Consider the following 21,805-nt stretch of genomic DNA (forward strand, 5'->3'; position numbering starts at 1 on the left):
ATGTTACTTGTTGTATGCTTCCGACTTATCTTCATCAAGGACAGCACTAACTACAGATGAAAACGGCAACGGATTTGGGAATGCTTGTAGCTTCCGCCATCTTGTGCCCGGGACGACATATTATTCAAGTGCAGAGCCTGCTACAAGGAGTCTCTTTCCATTGAGAGAATATCTAATTAGATTGACAACACTTCAGTCAGTAGATTTAGAAGCTGTTTTCTGGATGTGCAATAATAGAAGATTTGATAGTTATATAAATTCACTCATGTGTTACACCCACGTCTGTTCTGAGTGTTGGCCAACTATAAAAGACAATGAACGGCATGTCGTGGAAATAGAGACGAAGACTTTGCGCTGGACTAGTGGCGTGACACGTTTTGATCACATCCGAAATGAAGATATCCACGATCGTTATGGGGTTGCACCGATCGTGGAAAAATTGCGAGAGAGGCGTCTTCGATGGTATGGTCACGCAATTCGCGCTAACGAGAATTCACTTGCCAAGATTGGTGTGAACATCGAAGTCGATGGTAAACGACCAAAAGGCCGAAGCCGAAACAACGGTGGCTTGATATGCTGGATGGGGATTTAAAAGCCTCGAGATTGCATCCAGATCAGGCATTCGATAGAGCCAAATGGGGAAACCGATCACGACGAGCCGACCCCGCCTGTGAACGGGACAAGGACTGAAGAAAAAGAGTTTCGCAAAGTAGCCTGGATCGGAAAAGTTCAATTCTCGATGGTTTTGCAACATTGAATCGGCTGAATTTCAGCAATGACCTAGGTTATGTTGAGTTTGGGTCATCGGAGCACTTGTCTTACGGAACCATATCGCAAGATCTTGGTGATCAATTTCTGTCACCTCATGTAGAATGTTATGTATGTTATATATTTGGAACGTTTCTTCCTGCTTGAGGCAAAATAAATTGGTTATCACCGATCTGTAACACTCGCCGTTGACAATGAACGTCTTAGCAACGTTATTCTCGAAGAAGAACGTATACGGACAAATGAAGTCGCCTGCCCAAAATCGGCACCAAACAGAAGGTTTTTGGGAATACATTGCCACTTGGCGAACCTTTTGTGAGTTGACGTTGGCTCATATATGGTAGTTTTACTTGTTTATATAGCCAATTATGCAAAAACACAACTCGTCACTAACGACTAAATTTTGACCAAAATTGAGGTCCTTTGCCAAACGCTCCAAAGTTTAGTAGGCGAACAACCGACCTTCTCTATGGTCGTTAATTTTGGGCTCCTGAGCCAGTCTCACCAAGTTGAAGTTTGCGAAAAAACCAAGCTCTTATGTACGATGAGAAATTGATTGCCTCGGGTTCTCTTCCATATTTTCACGGATAGCGGTAATGTTCCCGACCGATCTTGACAAACAAGTATTTGGCGAACAAATGTTGGAGAATCGACATTGAAAGACCACCACGTCTGCCGTACAATGGGAAAAACGCTCGCAAAGTTTGCACTGACGAGCCCTCATTTTGATAATAAGGTTTTATCATTTGGAAGTGCTGCTCATTTATGTAACTTGCCATCGTAATTTGTCATCAGTGGTTGAATTATAAAGACAAATTTGACCTCGCCAAAACAATTTATTATCTATCGACTCGTCCCTATTCAAATTCTGAAGTGAGAAGGATTTTCTAGGATATAAATGAGGAAACTTGTTGTTGATAGCGAACAGTTAAAGGCATTGATTTAAACGGGGGGATTTGCGTCTCAACTAGGCATAGCAAGAATGTCTGCTTTCAACCAATCACTTGTGAAAAAATGAGAAAGCCAAAAAATGCGACAAATGGGTCCCAAAAAAATTAGGCGGGGTCTAAAACTAATCCTCGTTGATTATTTGCTGCGTCCATTCTATCGATTACAGTTTCATAAATCTGAGCAAAACTACCACAAAAAAGAGAAACATCAGTAGGTTGACCAAGATTTTGCATTAGATTAGAGGTTGCTGTCCCCACGTACTTGAGGGTAAACAGATTCGAGTCTGCAATGGGGCACGTCTGAAGTGGCTCTTGCTACGAAGCCTCAGTGGAACATGCAAACAGGGATGACCCTCTAAGAGCATATGCGCCATTCCTGGTGCTGGTTGTGCCCATATCGCGGGCAGAATTAGTTGTGAATTTATGGTAAGCGTGGAGTTGCGCAATAGAACTCGGGCGCCATACCTTTGAGTTGAAACATATGTGTTAGATAAGCCTCGAATCCACTGGTATGAATGTTGAGCCTGCGCTCAGCATAAACCAGTACTGTGCCAGTCACGAACTTCTGAGTGTGGCCTCTAAATCAATCCCGTGGGACCGTGGGAATATGCCTACATGGGAGCTGACTAGGTAACACCCTTCAAAATCACACTTCATTATATTAATGGCGTGACAGGTCTTGATCACGTTTGAAATAGGGATTCCCGTAGTCGGTATTACGTCGCGTCCATCATCGTAAAGTCATGAAAAAGGGTTCCTTCGATGGTAAGGTCATGTTATCCGTCCGTACCTCGACTACCATGTGGGTGGAAAATATTCAAAGAACATTCAATGAGTCAATGATCGCTCACTTTTGATTGCAAAAAGGAACTGACAGGGGTTACGTCATTTTATCAAGAGAGAGGGTAATTTTTCGCAGCGAACCTTGGGGTCGTGATTAACGGGCATATGGGAGGAGAACACGTGAAGCAAAATATCAAAAGTAACCTTTTTTTAAAGTTGATTTAAAATGCTCTTTTCGAAAATTGCAATGTATCCATGCACTGTAAACAAATTGTCAAAGTAAATATAGAACAAACGGTCACAGCAAAAAGTATCTTCGTTCGATTCAAGGCAAAGCTATTAAATCTGATGTGCCAGTTTTACTAATGATATAAAAGTTAACCATTTAACACTTAACTTTATCCTAAATACTTCATCTTTTCAAGGTATTCAAACAAGGAGCCTGGCGTCGGGAGCACAAAGTCGAAGAGCCTTACAGTGAAGAGTGTCGAGAATTCAAGGAGAACACCCTGTCAGCATCGAGTACGACATATTGCCACTGCCGAGGCAACTTATGCAACTCAGCAACAAAAGATTCCGCAGGCTACCACACGGACGCGATGGCGGTTATTTTCGTATTCAACGCAATGAAGTACCTTCGAAGCGGTACGGCACATTGAGAGAACTTAGCGAACATATGAAATTATACACTATTCAGATATTTAGTCCTTCACAAGATCAGAGATTGCAGATGTACATATTAGTCACAAAGTGTATTGTTCCCGGGAAGCACTTTGCCCTTGGGGAGCAACTTAATGAAATATAACTGCCAAATTACGAACAACCTCACAATCAATATGTGCATTACTTTAGGTAGGAATTTATCTTAATTTATAATTTTTGTTGTGACAACATTCCTCGAGTAGAATGACGCCGCGACATGGTCGTGAACATGCGTTCTTGGTTATTGTGATAGGAAGACTTGCAACATGGTGATGATTGTTGTTATCGTTAGAACACATTTTCTATGCTTGATTACATGCAACGCTTTATAAATGAAGTGTGATTTTATTCGTTCCCAAATATACACATGATATCATTGACGTGGATAAGCTTGCGAGTTGTATTCATTGTATATTATCATTAGACTTTGTTATTTATATAAGTTATTTTTAAACGAATAATAAAGTGAAATTAGCACTACTGTGACCGTTAAATCGTTTGATCTTCAAGGTTTGGCAGAAGTATCCAGGAAAACGTAAGTATTTTAGTTAACTGGGGGGAGCCGCAACTCCGAGCACTCAGGACATTGTTAGGCCCATTGTACCATCCCCGTAAATTGCCTATTCAATAGCTTCCCGCCTACGGTTTTCGCAGGCTTTCGCAAATCTGAGAACATTCTCCAGAGGTAGAGAGTATGCAGATTCAAATTTCTCCACTCGGTTGCGTGAATCCTTGTAATTTCACCCTTCAGAGTAGACTTGACAGTAGATGGTCGGATTCCAAGAGCCGGCTCCGGCCCCACCATTGTGAATCCAGACCCTAGGCGAGCCAGTCTGTCAGCCTCCTCATTACCGGGGATATTAGAGTGCCCCGGCACCAATATCAGGAATTTTTCGTTCAGTCGGCCAAGTTTCAGCAGCACCTGATGACAACTCCACACCAACTGGCTTGATATGTTGTTGCCATTTAGTGCTAATAATGTCGCCCGACTGTCGGAACAGATTCGAATGGTACGACCCCTCCATTTTTGTCGCAGACATTCTTCTGCTGCCAATGAAATGGGCTGCCTGGAATATGGTTGTCATTTTTCCGAGGGGTCGGGTCAGTTCTATAATCGGATTCTCCGAGAACACCTCTGCGCCCGATCCATCCTCCATAACTGATCCGTCGGTGAAGATTATTAGTTTGTAATCTGAAAAGACTCATGGCCATTTGTCGACCCTTCTTCTCTTTCGGTGATTACGACAGTGTATGTCTTTTCAAAGACGAATCTGAAAACCATATGATCGGTCGGCATCAGGGCTACCGGATGTTTTTCAAGGAATTTCCAGATAAACGCATGACCGTTTGATTGGCCGCCTTTCCACGCCCCAATGGTATCGAGCCTATATGCGTCGTTGGCCGCTTTCCGTTTCACCTCCAAGTGAATGGGGGGCAAATCCAGGACAGCCTCAAGTGCGCAGTTGGCGTAGTACTCACTGCTCCAGTAATACTTAGGCAACCAAGTCTCTGAATCTGCGTTAGCAGCTGTGGCGCGGCAGGATTCGCAGCATTCGAAATTTATTCAAGAAAGGAAAGAATAACGGAAACACTTTTTGAACAACGCGAGCGATCCGTCGTCGTTTAAGGCTGGAGGCAGAAGAGAACGATCCGTCTCCATGTGGTTCTTTCTGCCCCCAACTCATGGCACACTTTCCTCGCTAGTCCTCCCCCCGAGCCCTACAAAGTGGAAAGTTCCGCGTCATCTATTTGTTCACATTCGCAACATTCGAAATAAATTTCGAATGCTGCGAATCCTGCCGCGCCACACAGCTTCCTGCTGTTAGCAAAGTTCAGTCTTGGCCACCAGACGATGCATGCATACATCAAAATGGGTTTTATTATGGATGTATACATCCAGTATATCCGTTTGGGTGAAAGTCCCCAGGTCTTACCTATCGCATTCCTACAGCACCAGAGCAATCTGCAGGATTTCTGGTATTGATTGTTCCTGAATATGATGCTTCCACGTTAACTTGGAGTCGAAATGTACTCCTAAGTACTTGACTGTTTATGCCAGCTGGATTTCCGCTGGCATAAGGTGGGTAGCGTATAGCTGCCCCACCTGACGTTCCTAGTGAACATAACTAGTGCAATTTTCCTAGCGTTCACCGTGAGTCCATTGCGGAGGCACCAGCTGTGGATTACATGCAGAGTTGCATTCAAGCGGTCACCTACTGTGTCCGCAAACTTGCCGATAATTATTACGGCTAGGTCGTCCGCAAATGCTTGCGCGAAGACTTGTTTGTCCTCCAGGAGCCACAGCAGGGTATCCATTACCAAGAGCCATAACAGTGGAGAGAGAACTCCTCCCTGGGGCAGCCCCTGAGACATACTGCTTCAATAGACTTCTGGCCGGCCGATATGTGGATTTTTCTCCACTCTAGCATGTGAAGGATCCAACTGATTAGCAGTGGTTCGATTCCATGCTGTCTTGCCGCATCACAAATTGCCGCGAATGAGGCATAATTGAAGGCACCTTCGATGTCCATGAATGCGCCTAAGGCGTATTCTTTTTCGGACATCGGCTTTTCAATTTTTGCCGTAAGTTCATGGAGTGCTGTCTCCGTAGATTTGCCTTTCTGGTAGGCGTGTTGCCTATGGTGAAGTAGTCATTTAGGAATGTGTGTATCCCTTATGAACCGATCTACTAGTCTTTCTAGTCCTTTTAGCAGAAATGACGTTAGGCTGATCGGTCGAAAGCTTATTGCGTCTGTGTAGGTGTAGGTTTTCCTGGTTTGGGAATGAACAATACCTTCACATCCCGCCATTTAATTGGAATATAAGCGTGTGCTAGGCATGGACGATATATATTTCGAATGTCTAGACCCAGGGCATCCATTCCTCCTATTACTCGCGCAGGGATGATGCCATCCGGACCTGCAGACTTGCATCTATGGAACGAGTTAAATGCCCATTTCACTCGCTCCAGTGATACTACTTTGCATGCCAGATTACAGTCTCTCGGTTGAGGGCTGTATGCACCTGTTGGCCCCGAGATTAGATTTTGGATGCTGCCTGGGAAGTGTATTTTGCAGCATTGCAAAGCGGCGACTGCACTTATCAGTCGTCGGATCAATAGCTGCAAGACATTTATACACCTCATACAAAAACCGTGGGTTGTTGGTGGGACAGTCAGGGGCCTAAACTTCCAACATGCTGACCTATTGTATGCCAATGGAAGCGATCGACCCTGCACCTGCATGGTAGTCTCCAAAGACTTCCAGGCTAACCTGGTTAACGACCTATGTGATGGCGACACCACATCGGCTAAACTAACCATAAAAAATCAACAGGGAGATAAAGAGATACTATGGTGCTCTGGATATTTTCCCTACGACGCAGAAGACATTCCCAGTGGAACATTCGTCAGAGCTATCCAATATGCCAAAAGTAGAGGCATGGGGGTAATAGCAGGATGTGATTTTAACGCTCACTACATATGCTGGGAAAGTTCGAACATCAATGCAAGAGGATCGAGACTACTGGAGTATCTAGTAGGAACCGATTTGCAGATCCTTAATTTCGGTAATAAACCCACTTTCTTCAACGTGGTCAGGCGAGAGGTCATCGACATGACGGTGGCATCTCCTGACATTGCGGCTCTGATCGGAGAGTGGAGAGTATCAAACGATATCATACTCTCGGATCACAGACGCATTGATTTCGTTATGGGCATAGATCTCTACCCACTCCATTCCGGAATCCGAGGAAGACAGATTGGGTGATGTATCAAATAGAATTGAGCGCCCGAGTTACGATCCCTGGGAAACGCATCAAATCCATTGCTGGAATTGAGAAGACAGCCCAGATGATCACAACTAGTATGAGAGAAGCTTTCGAAGAAAGCTGTCCACTCAAGATGCCAAAGAAGGGTAAAACATCATGGTGGAACTCGGCAACTTGGCAAAACAGAGGAGAACGACAAGGTGCTCTGAAGGATGAATCAAGTACTAGCTGGAATCGCTATAAAGAGGCACAGAAGGCTCTAAAGAAGAGCAAAAGATCGGCTAAACGATCATCTTGGAGACGCTTTTGCGAAGAGACTAACTCTCTTGAGGCAACCTCAAAGCTGAAGCGGATTCTGATCAAAGAACGTAGCCAGAAACTGGGTTATTTACGTTTACAGAATGGAACGTACACAGAAAGCGATGAAGAAAGGTAAGCATTTTAATCTGCAAGATCCTCTTTACATAATATGAAAGTATTCAAAATATTTCCAAAAAAGTCGTATATTTGTTGATAGATTCTTACAATGGTCGACTCATAACTTTAGATAAAACTTGTCTTCCCATCCTTTTCCCCATAGAGTAGTTAGTCGAAGTCACACTAGCAGTCGGGAGAACGTACAGTTTGTGATGGTTCTGATAAGTCCCAAGGCAAAAACGTAAATTGGTACACATGATGGAGCATAAAACCTGGGAAACACTTGCTGAAGCAACACCAACAGTTCTATCACCAAACCCTATCTCCATCTCCACGTGGTGACCGTTGGGAGTTCTTTTTCAATGAAAAACTGCATACGAACAAAAATGAAGGCTGGTCTTCTGCGCCTAAAAAAGGGACAAGCTTTACTAACTTGCCCTTCAGGTTGGAAATTAGATAAGGTTGACACAAAAGGAGTCTCGAATTCGGTGGATCACACGACGGTGGTCTAAACGGGCAAACGATTTGCGCATTTTCTCATGGAATGTGCGCTCCCTGTACAGAGCAGAAACTGTTAAGCCACTAGCCGATACCCTGTCGCAAAATAAGGGTGGTATCACAACGTTGCAAGATATGCTCTCGAAAGGAACCGGTTTCTTAGAGAAGGGCCCCTACACCATATATTCAGTAAACCAGTACATAGATTTCCCAATCAACGGAAAAATGGAACCTGCCATTATCGGCTTTGAAAACATAATCGAACGGCCATGCGCTTGCGAGACGAACTTTTAAACAAAAGCCTGATTAACGTTCGCACCCCAGCAGAGATGACTGCAGAATTGAGAAGGTTCCCTTTTACGAGACAGTAGAACGAACCTTTGAGGCGTGCCACAAGTATGATATCTAAATCATTATTGGGGATTTTATAAGCCAAGCAGGAACCGAGCGTGTATTCAGACGACACGTTATCTGCCATAGCTTATGTAGCGACTAGTTCCATCTGTTGGCACAACAGGATTTCGCGCCACATTTCGAGTTTCCGAATGCTTCCCCTTGCAGCAATCCTATCGCTGCCATCGATGAGCGCTCGACGCGTCCTTCGAGTGGAATGTGGCCCGCCTTCTTCCACGGACATTGAACGAGAACGGCCACCGAAAACCGCTCCGAAAGTCAGCGTACTTATGCTAAAACAGAACAATTTCTTCGATGAACATCGAGCGGGGACGGCCATCGAGAAAGACTTCTTCTACGGACAGAGCTTATGGACGCGACGGCCACTGAGAACCGTTCCGAATATTGACTAATTATGGGGAAACAACCTTGAACCCCAAGGTGGTGACCCCGATGTGATCGGTGAATAAAACAGATAATTTTCGGTGATATTAAATGCATCAGAGTGAAGGTGTAAAATACCTAATAACGGCGTTGTAGTTCGCGATGGTCAAGTGTAGTTTCGAGGCCGCGAAAGTGATAATTGAAGCTACGAAATTTAGACATGTGCTTGGAGCTTTGGGGCCAAAGTCCTTATGTGAAGTGCAACACATTATAATGTCACCACCAGCACCTCGGCTCGTAAGCGCGGCATCGACTCGACTAATCCGTCCTGCCGCATAAGCAGAATGTGACACATGCGTGTGGCAGAGTTGAAGTTTGTTCATGACTTTCCAATTGCGCAATGGAGTGTAAACATGCCAACGTCTGTTCCACGTGGTTACCCGAGAACTTAATTTTTGCCATTCGTATATGAACGACATCCTCGCCTCATCCATAGATGAAGAACACTTAAAGCATATGCGCATCCTGTTTCAACGCCTCAACGACTACGAGATCGTCATCAATACGTTAAAATTCTTGGCCATCTGCTCAACGTTGATGGTGTTCGGCCATCACTCGAGAAGGATCAAAGGAAAGGCCGAACTTCATTGGATTCCTGAAATTGAAATGGCTTTTCAGAAGGCCAGCTTGCTCGTCTATTCTCAGATGGACGCCTCTGATGTTAACGGAGTGTAGGGGCCGCTAGTCTTCTTTTCAGAGAAGTTTAGCCCTGCACAGACTCATCTTCGACTAAGAGCTGCTTACCTGGTAGTCAAGCAGTTTAGACAACGCTTGAGGGACGCGACTTCATGATTTTCACAGAACCTTCGTCTTCTTTCAGAAACTCAACAAAGCTTCACTACGCCAAGCTCGACACCTGGACATCATCGCCACGGATATTCGACACGCCGTGTCTGGATAGCTGAGTGGTTAGAGCACACGTACAGAAGCTCGCGGTTTAAATCTCGCTGGTGGCAGTGGAATTTGTATCATGATTTGACATCGGATACCAATCGATTCAGCTGTGAATGAGTACCTGAGTCAAATCAGAGTAACAATCTCGGGCGAGCGCAATGCTGACCTTATTGCTTCCTACCGGGTACTCTAATCCTGTAGGCTACCTTTACGGTCTTGAATTAAGTGCTCTAACACACTTCAAGGTCCAATTGGATTGTTACGCCAACGATTATTATTATTATCTAATAGCTGTTGGTCTTCTCCACTTCATTTGGTTCAAACGGTGAAAGCGGGCATGTGGAGGTTATAGGCGTCTGAATGCTCAGACTATTCTAGGCCGACATCCCATTGCACTGATCCATGATTTTGTGCAATCGCCTACGAACTGCCGTGTTTTGACGACTTTGGATCTAGCCAAGACGTACCACTCCTTCTCGCTCCTGAAGACATTCCGAAACCGGCTATCTGCACACCTTTCGGACTTTTCGAATTCACTAGGATGATTTTCGGCTTGTGCAACGCTGCCCAGACTTTCTAGACGTTCATTCACTCTGCCTTACGAAATTTGAACTTTTGTTTCGTCTACATCGATGATGTTTTGGTCGCTTCCTCTTCAGAATCTGAGCACTTGGAACATCTCGAGTGCATTTTTCAACATCTCTTTGAGGCCGGACTTGTCCTAAACGTTGAAAAATGTAGATTCCTACGGAAACAAGTAAAATTTCTCGGCCATTTAATAACCCTTTATGGTATCCAACCTGACCCAGACAAGATTGAGGTGATAAAGAGCTTTCCCCTACCAACCACGGCATATTAAACTTCTATCGTCGTTTCCTACCCAATGCCGCTCATCACCACGCGATCCTTAACTCCTACTTGTGTGGGCCCAATATTAAAGACTCCCGCGAGGTTGTGTGGTCTGCTGTGTTCAAACAACAGCTTGTTGATGCAACACTTATGGCATTTCCTCAGGTAGATCGTCGTTCGTCAATGCCTCAGATACAGCAGTAGGCGCCGGTCTTCACCAACTGGTGAATCAAATCTGGTAATCGTTGAGCTTCTTTTCAAAACAGCTCAACCCAGCTCAACGTCTACGATCATGAGCTTCTCGCCGCGTACTTCGCTATAAAATACTTCCGTTTCTCCCTTGAGGCCAGGCCGTTCACCGTGTTTACAAACCACAAACCCCTTAGTTTTGCGCTTAGACAAAAGTCCGACAAAGCGTCCCCTCGCCAACTTCGGGGCTTGAGTTATATCAGCCAGTTTACTTCTGATATCCAACACCTGTCTAGAAAAGACAATGTTGTTGCAGACGCTTTGTCTCGAATTTCGGCAGTCACAGTCCCCGCAGTGGTCGATTATACGACAATTGTCGAAGCACAAAAAGACGATACAGAGCTTCAGAACCCAAAGGCAAACTCCAAATACATATGCAAAGTGTTTCCTATTTTCGGCTCCAATGCTTATTTATTCTGCGAAAACTTAAATAAGGGACCCAGGTCATTCATTCCGGCCGATTTTCGCAGTGAAGTATTTCACACAATACACGATCTAGTGCACCCAGGCATCCAGACGACGAACGGGTTAGTCACTGGAAAATATTTCTGGCCGTCCATGAATAAGGACATAAACTCTTGCGCCAGACAGTGCATCGCGTGCCAGAAGTGCAAGGTCAACAAGCACGTACGAAAGGAAGTAGGCGTATTCCCTCGGTCAACTAAACGCTTCCACACCATCCATCTCGACATCGTCGGCTTTTTGCGAGACTCGCACGGGTACACGTATTGCCTCACACTCATCGACAGGTTTACGCGGTGGCCTGAGGCAATACCTCTGTCTGATATTATGACGCAATCATGTGCCGAGATCCTCTATCGCGCTTTGGTGTACCAGCCGTAATCAACACGGACCAGGGAATGCATTTCGAGTCTACTTTCACAGAGTTAGGCAAGCTTCAAACGGCATATGATTACTGCATAGCACCCACAGTCTAATGGTATACTGCAACGTTGACACCGGACACTAAAGGCCGCCTTAATGTTCGTGTTCGCGGTCCTTGCCTTTCGTCCTCCTCGGCCTCTGTACAGCCCAAAGAGAGGAATTCACGGCCAGCCGCGCGGAGATGGTGCACGGAAAAAATCTGCGCCTCCTCGTCGTCCAGCACAGGATTAGGCCACTCCGGAAGGCTGCATCTGCTTAGGGACGTAGTTTCGAAGATGCGGGTGGAAGCTCCTCGGCAGCCGCTGCAATCATCATACGAGGGCCCCTTTACAGTTTTGTGAGAATGATGTGGCGGCACATCGGAGGCCTTAACCTGAACGCCACCGCGAATTCGCTTCTGCCGCCGCATTGAACGGCCGTGGAAATAGCTGGCGGCCTGACAGGATACCGACGCGAAAAATGTCAAAATGACACACTCTCGGCTAGATCGCCGGCGCGGCTTGAGTCACATATCAAAAGTAGTTTGAAGTTTTGTGAAGTGTTAACCAACGAAAAGAATAGACGATATTATTGAAGTTGTGAGATTGAGATAAAAGGAAGGGAGAGTTACATCAATATTTTTAGTATTAACTCCTATATTGAAACTTAGGCCAGTTCCAAAAAGAATGACTATGTTCCGAATTTTTTTTTTAAATTGACAAGTTTCGCGATATCGCACTATACCTATCCTCAAACTAACTCAGAATAGTACAGTGAATGTAAACATTTTTGAATAACTTGTCACACAAGTTAAAGAAACGACCGACAAATATCGAATCGAATCGAATGTTTCACACAAAATCCTAAAAGGAAAGAAAAGTATTAGGCTGTTGCATATGAAATGGCCGATTTGGCAACCAAGTGAAGTTAGTTGCGAGTGTGCTTTAATTAAGGAATCATTTCAGTTTCGACCATCGTTATGATAACAGTAAATAAAAAGGAAAAAAGGATGGAAAAGAGCCAAGAACGTATACTTTTTCTGTATGAGCTCAAACCCGGTCATAAAGCAGCGGAGGCGACCAGGAACATTAACAGCGCATTCGGAGCTGATACGGTAAGCGAACGAACCACACGGCGGTGGTTCGAAAAATTTCGGTCAGGCGACGTAAGCCTTCAAAGTGAGCCACGCGGACATCCAGGACCATAGATTGACAACGACGAGCTGCGTTTGCTAGTCGAATCCGCCACACGTCAGTCTGTGGGAGGGCGTATACTATTCGACAGTTTCCCAGCATTTGCAACAACTTGGAAAGGTGAAAAAGCTCGACAAATGGGTTCCGCTTGCCCTTACAGAGCAAAACATTGCACTTCGAATGGAAATTTGCAGTTCTTTTCTCTCCCGCAACAGAAGCGATCCCTTTTGCACAGAATAGTGGCATATGATGAAAGTCCTGGGGGTTTAACGTGAGTACGTGCCGTGTAGGCATAATCCCACGGTCCTCTTCGGACACGGATTGATTTTGGGACCACAATCAGAGCACCGCCCTGACTAGCACAGCGGTACTGGTTTATACTTAGTGCAGGCTCAGCATTCATACCAGTGGATGTGAGGCCTATCTAACACCTCTACCGCAACTAAGGGGTACGGCACCCGAGTTGTGCAGCGCAACTCCACACTTGAGCTCCGAGGAGCTCTGCCCGCGATGTAGGTATAACCACAACCACCATGAAACTCCCACTAGGGGGCCAACCAATCGCAAATAATCGGGCCCGAGAACGCATCCTCCAGGAAATCTCCTGGAGCATATGCTCTCAGAGGGCCATCCCGGTTCCCATGGTACCAGATAACCTCCGATAAGGCTTCGTGGCAGAGCCACTTCAGATGAGTCCCTTGCAAACTCGGGTCTGATCGCCCTCCTCGAGTACGTGGGGACGGAACTCCCCAACGGATTAACTGAGTGACATGTGATAAAAAGTGGATATTACACGGCAATCGTCGCCGATCAGCACACAGGCTAGATGCTAATGAGCCACCGAAGGATATGCCGAAACCGAGCCTCCATCCGAAGAAGGTATTGGTGACTGTTTGGTGGTCTACAGCTGGAGTTGTCCACTATTCTTTTTTGGCACCTAGCAAAACGATAAATGCACAGAAATACTGTGCCCAACTCGAGGATGTGCACCAAAAATTGAGTATACAACGGCCGAGATTAGTCAACAAAAATGGTGTGATACTCCTTCACGACGATGCACGATCCCATGTATACAGAACAACGGTTCAAAAATTGAACGAATTGCAGTATGAGACTCTGCCTTATCCACCATATTCACCGAACCTTTCGCCAACCGACTACCACTTTTATAAGCATTTGGATAACTTTTTGGCGGAAAAACAATTTAGGAACGAAGAGGCTGTCAAAATTGCCTTCGACGAGTTTATCAACACCTGAAACTGGCATACATGCTCTTGTGTACCAAATCGGCCATTTCATGTGAAACAACCTATTATAATTAATATATTGCGACGAGGTGTTTAGATGATGTTCCTGATATCTTTTGGCCGAATTTGGCCCCATCTCTTGCAAGAGAAATAAAATTTATTACTTCAAATCGGCGAGAATTTTTCGCTTTGGAATCATTGAAATTTAAAATAAAAAATACGATTAAAAGTAACAAAATGAGCAGAATGACTTGCATTACAAATAAGCGAATCAAACAAAAAATCTTTAAATTGTGTAACGATTAAATTTTACTGCATGGAATTTGGGTACATTTTTATAGGAGCATTTTATGATTCAAAATAAATTTTACGAATAAACAAAACATTCTAAATGCCTGTACATGTGCACTCAAACTATCTAAATAATTTCCTTATGTGAATGAATCAGATATTTAGAAATTCTTCTAAGAAAGTTGATTCCGGCGCTCAAAGTCCAGCAAACGTACACAAAGGTGAATAAAGGAAATTATCAGGAAACATGTGTATTCAATAAACTCGTCATATGAATTCCCAATTCAACTCCACGTTGACGCATCTTTCCAATATATTTATAGTCGTATTCGGTGAATGCAAAAGCTACTTGTTGACGAGTATCTTTTAGCTGTAGTCACGCGGCATGAATTCAATCAAGAAAACGGAAAAGATTTATAAAAGCATGGAAATGTTTGATAATTGACGACGAATTAAGAGGAAGCAAAGAGTGGAGGGCGCGTACAGATTAATAAGTTCATAGTCCAACATACCGAAATTCATCCATCATTTTCAATGGCCTGCACTTATCCAATCCCGCGGATTGAATTGGACTTTTGATGGTAATGTGATTGTGCTCGAATCAGTTCATTGGCTTGAAAGCATTTGCTTGTTACGTTTCACTATCAATTACATTGTTAATCAGAAGATGAAAAAAAACATTTAATCAGAGCTCTTATACTTTATGGTCTTTCATAGTTAAGTTCTACAGTCTATCTAAGGATTTTTTACAAATAAGTGAAAATTGTATGCCTTTCTCTTCCAACATAAGCGAAACTTTTGACAATATTGGTTGCACATTCTGGGCCTAACTGATGCCACATGATGCGATTATGCAAAGTACTCCGCTTTCTCTTGCGGCACTGTTTTCAAGGTTTTGTGTAAAACAAAACCTTATTTGTATTCTGGGAAGCCGAGCGCAGTAATCGCAAATCCGGTGTTGGCCTAATGGTTACAGGTACAGAAAGATGCACTCTCATGACCTGAAATCCGGTTTCCGAGAGAAATGCAATTGCAAGATTCTAATCCGGGTTAAAGGCATCATAACCAACGTCAATTGGGAAGAGGAAAGTATGCTTGTGCCATAGGTAATATCTCATTTTTCTTGTTGAAACTAATTTTGTTCAAACGATCGCGACGAACAACTGATTCCCCCATACATACAAAGGGGGGGTGTAAATTTTTTTTTCATCAAATATAGTCATGTGGGGTATCAAATTAAAGGTCTCGGTTAGTACTTTTCGAAGCTGGCCTTAGTTTTGACATTTGTTAGAAAGGTGGGGAGTGCGGGGGGTTGAAAGGGATCATTCCTTTAAGGGGGCCATTCTCAGAAACTACCAAACCGAAAAATCTGAAAAAAATCAGGAGGCTGCCACTATATGGTGCCTGGGCTCCGAAATACCTTCCATAGTGATATCTGTACAAATAAAGTTAATAATAGTATATTACTATAATCTTTAGTAATTGACTGCAAAACCCCCCTTAAGTTCATGCTAGCACGACGAAATTTCACAACAATATAGAGTATAATATAGAGCATGATCTTACCAAGTTTGGTGGAAATCGTACTAATACTAACAAAGTTATAATACGTCAAAGTTGTGGCTTCTTCGCAAATTCAAGATTATGAATGTCAATATCATCCGAAAGTGGATATTCTCACATAATATATGCATATATCACCTGCTACGTACTAAGAAATACACAAAACCTTTCGTACCTGAAGCGTCCAGCTTCCGGTTTCCCGACTTGTATATATTTTTCTTTGGTATAAAAATCCTACCAAACAAATTTACCGCTTGAATTCGCCTAAATAATCTTAGGGCAACCTTGAAACAGATCTTCATCTTATGATCGCATATCAGGCCAGCTGTCCGGCTAAGACAGTTAAGCCATCAAGGGAACAGGAACCTGGCCAGAATGAGAACAGAGGCACGAAAACTCTTCAGCCGGGCAAAACAAACCGGGGACTGGCAGAGGTTTAAAAATGTATATCAACGCGATCAGGGAGGCGAAATGGAACAGCTTCAGGGAATTGTGTGAAGAGATTGGCTGTACAAGGCTGTAGCCAAAGGCGGGGGAATATCCTCTGTCTGCTTGAAAAAGGAAGATGGGACATTTACCGAGAATGAGGAGGACAGGGTACACTTCCTTCTCAGAACTCATTTCCCGGGGTCCTACCCCTCGGTGGCAGGCGACAATATTCTGCCTGACACCCCAACAACGAATAAACGGGGAAGGAAGGAGAGCTGGAAACTAGAAAAAGAGGTATGTTCAGAAGCTAGGCTAAGATGGGCAGTGGGAATTTTTAAACCACTGAAATCTCCCGAAGTAGATGGCAGCACTTATCCAGAGAGGCCTAGGAATTATCTTAGAGTCTCTTCTGAGGGTGGTAAGTGGGAGCATACCAAGGGTATGGAGACGGGCAAAAGTGGTCTTTAACCGAAAGCGGGTAAAAAGGATCCTTTTCACCCTAAATCTTTCAGACCAATTTGCCTAACATCGTTCGTACTCGAAACGGTGGAGAAGGTCATAGACAACTATATTAAAACTAACCTTCTAAAGCGTAATCCCATACATCACTGTCAGCACGCTTACTGGGCAGGACGGTCAACTGAAACTGCTCTGTATCAGCTGACAGAGGTACTATGGGATGCCATAGAAACAAAAGAAATTGCACTGTGCGCGTTTTTGGATATAGAAGGAGCATTCGACACATCGCACACAGAGATATAAGATGTACTGAGCCGCAAAGGAGTGGGAAACACCCTGGCATTTTGGATGGGCAAAATGCTAGAAAGCAGGCAAATAGAAGTACCGACAGGTACAAATTCTATTGTCATGAACACCACTCAAGGCTGTCCACAGGGTGGGGCACTATCGCCGCTGATGTGAAGTATGGTAGTGGATGAACTCCTAAACGTGTTAACAAATACTGGAATACCAGGTCCAGGGTTACGCGGACGACATTGCTTTAATCCCTATGTGATGGACTAAGGGTTACTAGCGTCTGGTGCAGGAAGGTGAGACTGCGGATCAACCCAGCCAAAACCACCATAGTACCATTCACTAAGAGGCGTAAGCTTGATCACCTGAGAGCCATAACATTACATGATATGGAGGTGAAACGAGAAACAGAGGTCAAATATTTGGGAATTACGCTAGACCAAAAATTACTCTGGAAGACACATGCCGGAAACACTTGTTGGAAAGCCACGAGGGCTATGATGACTTGCAGATCCATAGCAGGAAAAAAATGGGGTTGCAGCCCGAAGATACTACTTTGGATATATACTGCAATAGTAAGGCAAATGATTACCTATGGAGCGGTAATCTGGGCAGAAAGAACCCAACTCAACACACAAGCCAGGGAATTACATAAGCTCCAAAGGCTGGCTTGCGGGTGTATCAGTGGGGCAATGAGGATATGCCCAACGGTATCCCTGGAGGTCCTTCTGGGATTAACCCCTCTCCATCTGCACATACAGATGCAGGCAAGAAGGGCAATATTCAGGATGGTCGGTAGTATGGGTGGGGAGCTGCCTAAATCGAAGGAAGATTGATATTCTTTCTAGGCGGTATCCCGAATTACTGATACCAAGAGATAACATGACAACGAGGTTTCACTTCGATAAGAAGTTTGAAACACGTTGGAGTAACAAGGCAAACTGGGAGAACGTGGCTGCGACATACGGCTTAAACCGGCAACTGATTACTTGGTACACTGACGGATCCCTCACAGCAGAGGGAGCGGGTGTCGGTGTCATTGGTCCAAGGAAAATGTACTTTGAGCCAATGGGCAGGTACACTAGCATATTCCAGGCGCAAATTTGCGCCATAGACAAATGTGCCTCCTTTAATCTGCAAAGGAACTACAGGGGGCAGAACATAGCTATTCTCATCGATAGCCAAACAGCGATCAAGGCACTTAGGTCCAACCAGGTGAACTCTAAACTGGTATGGGAATGCCTTGAGAGATTGAATACACTCGGCTCGTCCAACAGGGTCTGGATACTTTGGGTTCCAGGCCATGCAGGGTTGGAAGGCAACGAGGCAGCGGATGAACTAACCAAGAAGGGAGCAGGGATGCCTTTACACGGGCCAGAACCGTTCTGTGGAATCGGAGACGGTTTCATGGCTACGAATCTAAGAAACGAAGAGAAACGGTTGAGGGAACTATATTGGGCGGGCCTACCAGGGATGGAGCAGTCCAGGGTGCTTATTGGGGGATACGAACCCATGCGTACAAAGGATTGCTTAAACCCCACCAAAAAGAACCTCCGAATCATAGTGGGAATTCTCACTGGTCATTGTCGGCTGAACTATCACCTAGGCAAGCTAGGGATATTTACGGACACTACCTGCAGGTTTTGTGAGGAGGAGGACGAAACCTCTATGCACGTCCTGGGACAGTGTCCGGCACTTGTGTACAGTAGGTCGATACATCTGGGAGAACACTTAAAGCACTTGAAGCACTTTCAATACCAGATGCAAAGCTGAAACATCTGCAAGTGGGGAACATACTAAAGTTCCTAACGGTTACAGGCCTGCTTGAGATACTATGATCAATAGGTACACTATAACCAGTAAAAGGGGCACAATAGTTCTTCAAGGACGCGGTGCGACTTTCCCTTAACAGAATAATAATAATAATATTTGCACGGCTAACATGATCCGTACCCTACAGGTCAACATGCACCGAAGTGCAACCACTGCCAAGTTGGTTTGGGATGACACCCAACTTCGAATTCTTGCTCAAGGCCAAGGAGATGGCTTCTCTGAATTCAGTGTTCAACGTTTTTCAGCATCTATCTAACACCGAATGAGACGATGCCGAGTTTTCTGTGCAGGCTTGATGCCCTCAATCCTAGTTGGGAGTGATTTCAATGCCAGGGCATTTGAATGAGGCATGCCTCACCCAGAATCCCAACAGAACTAGGTCCTCAAAAAGCTCATAGTTATGAACACCGGATCCACGAGAACGTTATGGCACCAATGCTGCGAAGGAAGCATCCCCGATGCAAACTTCACGTCGGAATCATTTGTGTCATGGGCGGGCGGATGGCGAGTTCTTGAAGGCTTCTCGGCAAGCAACAATCAATACATTGCGTTCAAAGTAGTCTATTTATTTGTATGATGTACAATATACATAATAGTAAATATATTACCTATTGTTATCAGAAAGAGAAGCAAATAAGTGGCTTAACTTACGCTTCAAACTGAGGAAGGGGAGAGAACCATAGGACCCAAGTTGTAGGGCGTTGTATTACCAGCATAGTGTCGGGATCGGAAAGTGCAGCTGTCGAGCTCCCCGAAAGGGATTTAAAAAATGTTTGCACCATATATACTAAGCAGGAATATAATATCCAGAGTGGTAGAGCAATTGATCAGGTAATTACAGAGTTTGAAGATGGTACACATATCAAGGAAAATTCAGCATTGTTGCAGGGTTGAAAGCCGGGAAGAATAGTCCACGCGGGGAAAGTTCTTTTTGAGAAAGAGGAACGGGATGAATTTGCTTCAAGTGGGATAGTAACAGTTGCAGAAGGGAGACAGACTACACAGCAATATTCAAGGATGTTTCTAACAAGTAAGTTGAAAAGTGTCAAGGAGGACTGGATTGAGGTAAAGTTCGAGGGAGAACATAGGATAAAAGCAAACATTTTGGAAGCGCCATTGATGACATCAACGAAGTGGGAATTAAAACGAAGTTTGTGGTCGAAGATTACATCCAGGTCCTGAAAAAAGGTCAGTAGTGATAGGAGTTTTCCACCAAGAGAGTAGAAAAATGATGTTGAAGTGGATTTAAGCGAGTAGCACATCTAGTGGTATTTGCTGACAATTAACGTTAGTCTGTGAAACGAGGACCAACAAACCGAGGTATCTAGGTTGGACTGCAAAAAAGCACAGTCCAACAGAGATGAAACATAGACAAATAACCAAATTCAGCAATGGAGGCTTCAAGCGGATGTTTTTATGGATCTCCGTGGCGAACCAAGGTTGAATAAAACACAAACAAGTAGGAGAAGGGATGCAAAGAGAGAGGAGATGATGACTCCAGTTGATTGGCTAAGGCTGAGTGGAGACTGACAAAGCAAGATTTTTTTGGTGTTGTTGAATTGGAGAACAGAGCAAGTATTCAGAAAAGAGGAGAATAGATGGGAAGAGTTGGAGGGATTGTAATAAGGAAATGGAAAGCTAGGATCATTTGGACAAATGAATATGGGGGAAAATTAAATCCCCGCAGAGGAAGAAAGGGAAGAGAACCTGACAGGCAAAAGTTCGGATAAACTTTCAAACAATTTCTCATACAGGCGAGAGGGACAGGCACAGGGACAGTTTATACAAGATACAATGAATGGAATGGGGTTGGACGGAGAGACACGTAAAGTAACACAATTATAAGGAGAGTCAGAGGAGGAAGAACGAGTTCAGCGCGAAGGTTTAATTGCAATTAGGAGGTTTAATTGCAATTAGGACTACACCGCCAGTGGACTTACATGAATACAGATCAGCCAAAAGAAGAAATAAACAAAGGCAAAGCTGGCTGCTGCCAGAACCCAGCCAAAATGGGAATCCATGAGGATTCAGTTATAGACTGGTCATCCGAAAAATTTGGGCTCCGCGAAAACTCTGTTCAATGAATGTCTTTGTATCGGTTGATGATAGCACGTGGAACACCCGAGTATTGCCCTCTTTTCTCAAACAGCTAGAACAGACAGTCCTCTCTATAAGTAAAAAGGAGGCCTCAGGAGCCAATAGCATCCTGACAGAGGCGTTTAAACTGGTGACCTTAAGCTGCCGTCTGTATACCGACCACTCCGTATGCTTGACACGGCCGGAAAGTGCTCGAAAAGCTCATCAGGAATAGACTCATTCACTGAAGTGACACGTGATAACGAGGACTGATCTCCACGGTGTTGTCATAGAAGATTTGGATGCGGTTTATCAAACTGAGGCAAACAGCCGCCGATCTCAACGAGGAGTGCTTGTAACGCTTAATATCAGAAATGCTTTTAATTCCGTAAGGTGGAAAGCCATGCAAGGCATACTAGAAAGTTCTACTTCCACTTACTGGGCGGATATTTAGTGACTATCTGAAAGATCGCTCCCTGCTCTGTAAGACGCTAGAGGGCCAGTCGGGATTGGAAATCATGTCGATCGGCATATTAATAATAGGGACAAAAACCAACGAAGAAGTATCTTTGTTTGACGCTCGACTCGTTCGGGGATCCAAGATCTAGTAGGAGATATTTTCTAATGAGTGCAATGCAGTCCGCCCTGCTCTACGAAGTTGTTGATACACTTCGCAAGGCGTGTATCGTAGACCTTGCACAAATAGAAAGACAGGGATCTCTGCGGGAGGCGTCTACCTATCGCACTCTCTCAAAACCGGATGTGGTGGAAGTTGCGGACGTGATTTCAGTTGCCTTCCTTGCTAAGGAATGTAAAGTTATGTCCAAGTGCAATTGCTTGT

General features: G+C 44.4%; 2 protein-coding genes across 2 annotated transcripts in view; one reads left to right on the forward strand and one right to left on the reverse strand.

The window, feature by feature from the left end:
- LOC119658765 overlaps positions 1-3,689 on the forward strand; it is a 77,749-nt gene extending 74,060 nt beyond the window's left edge. The window contains exon 3 of the mRNA XM_038066463.1: positions 2,927-3,689. Coding sequence (XP_037922391.1) covers positions 2,927-3,160 — 234 coding nt within the window. The 3' untranslated portion in view covers positions 3,161-3,689. The remainder of the gene's footprint in view (positions 1-2,926) is intronic.
- Positions 1-21,805, reverse strand: part of LOC119658764 (rabankyrin-5) — a 135,147-nt gene that overhangs the window by 86,703 nt on the left and 26,639 nt on the right. The window lies entirely within an intron of this gene.

The sequence above is a fragment of the Hermetia illucens genome, chromosome 6 (genome assembly GCF_905115235.1).
Source record: "Hermetia illucens chromosome 6, iHerIll2.2.curated.20191125, whole genome shotgun sequence".
NCBI lineage: Eukaryota > Metazoa > Arthropoda > Insecta > Diptera > Stratiomyidae > Hermetia > Hermetia illucens.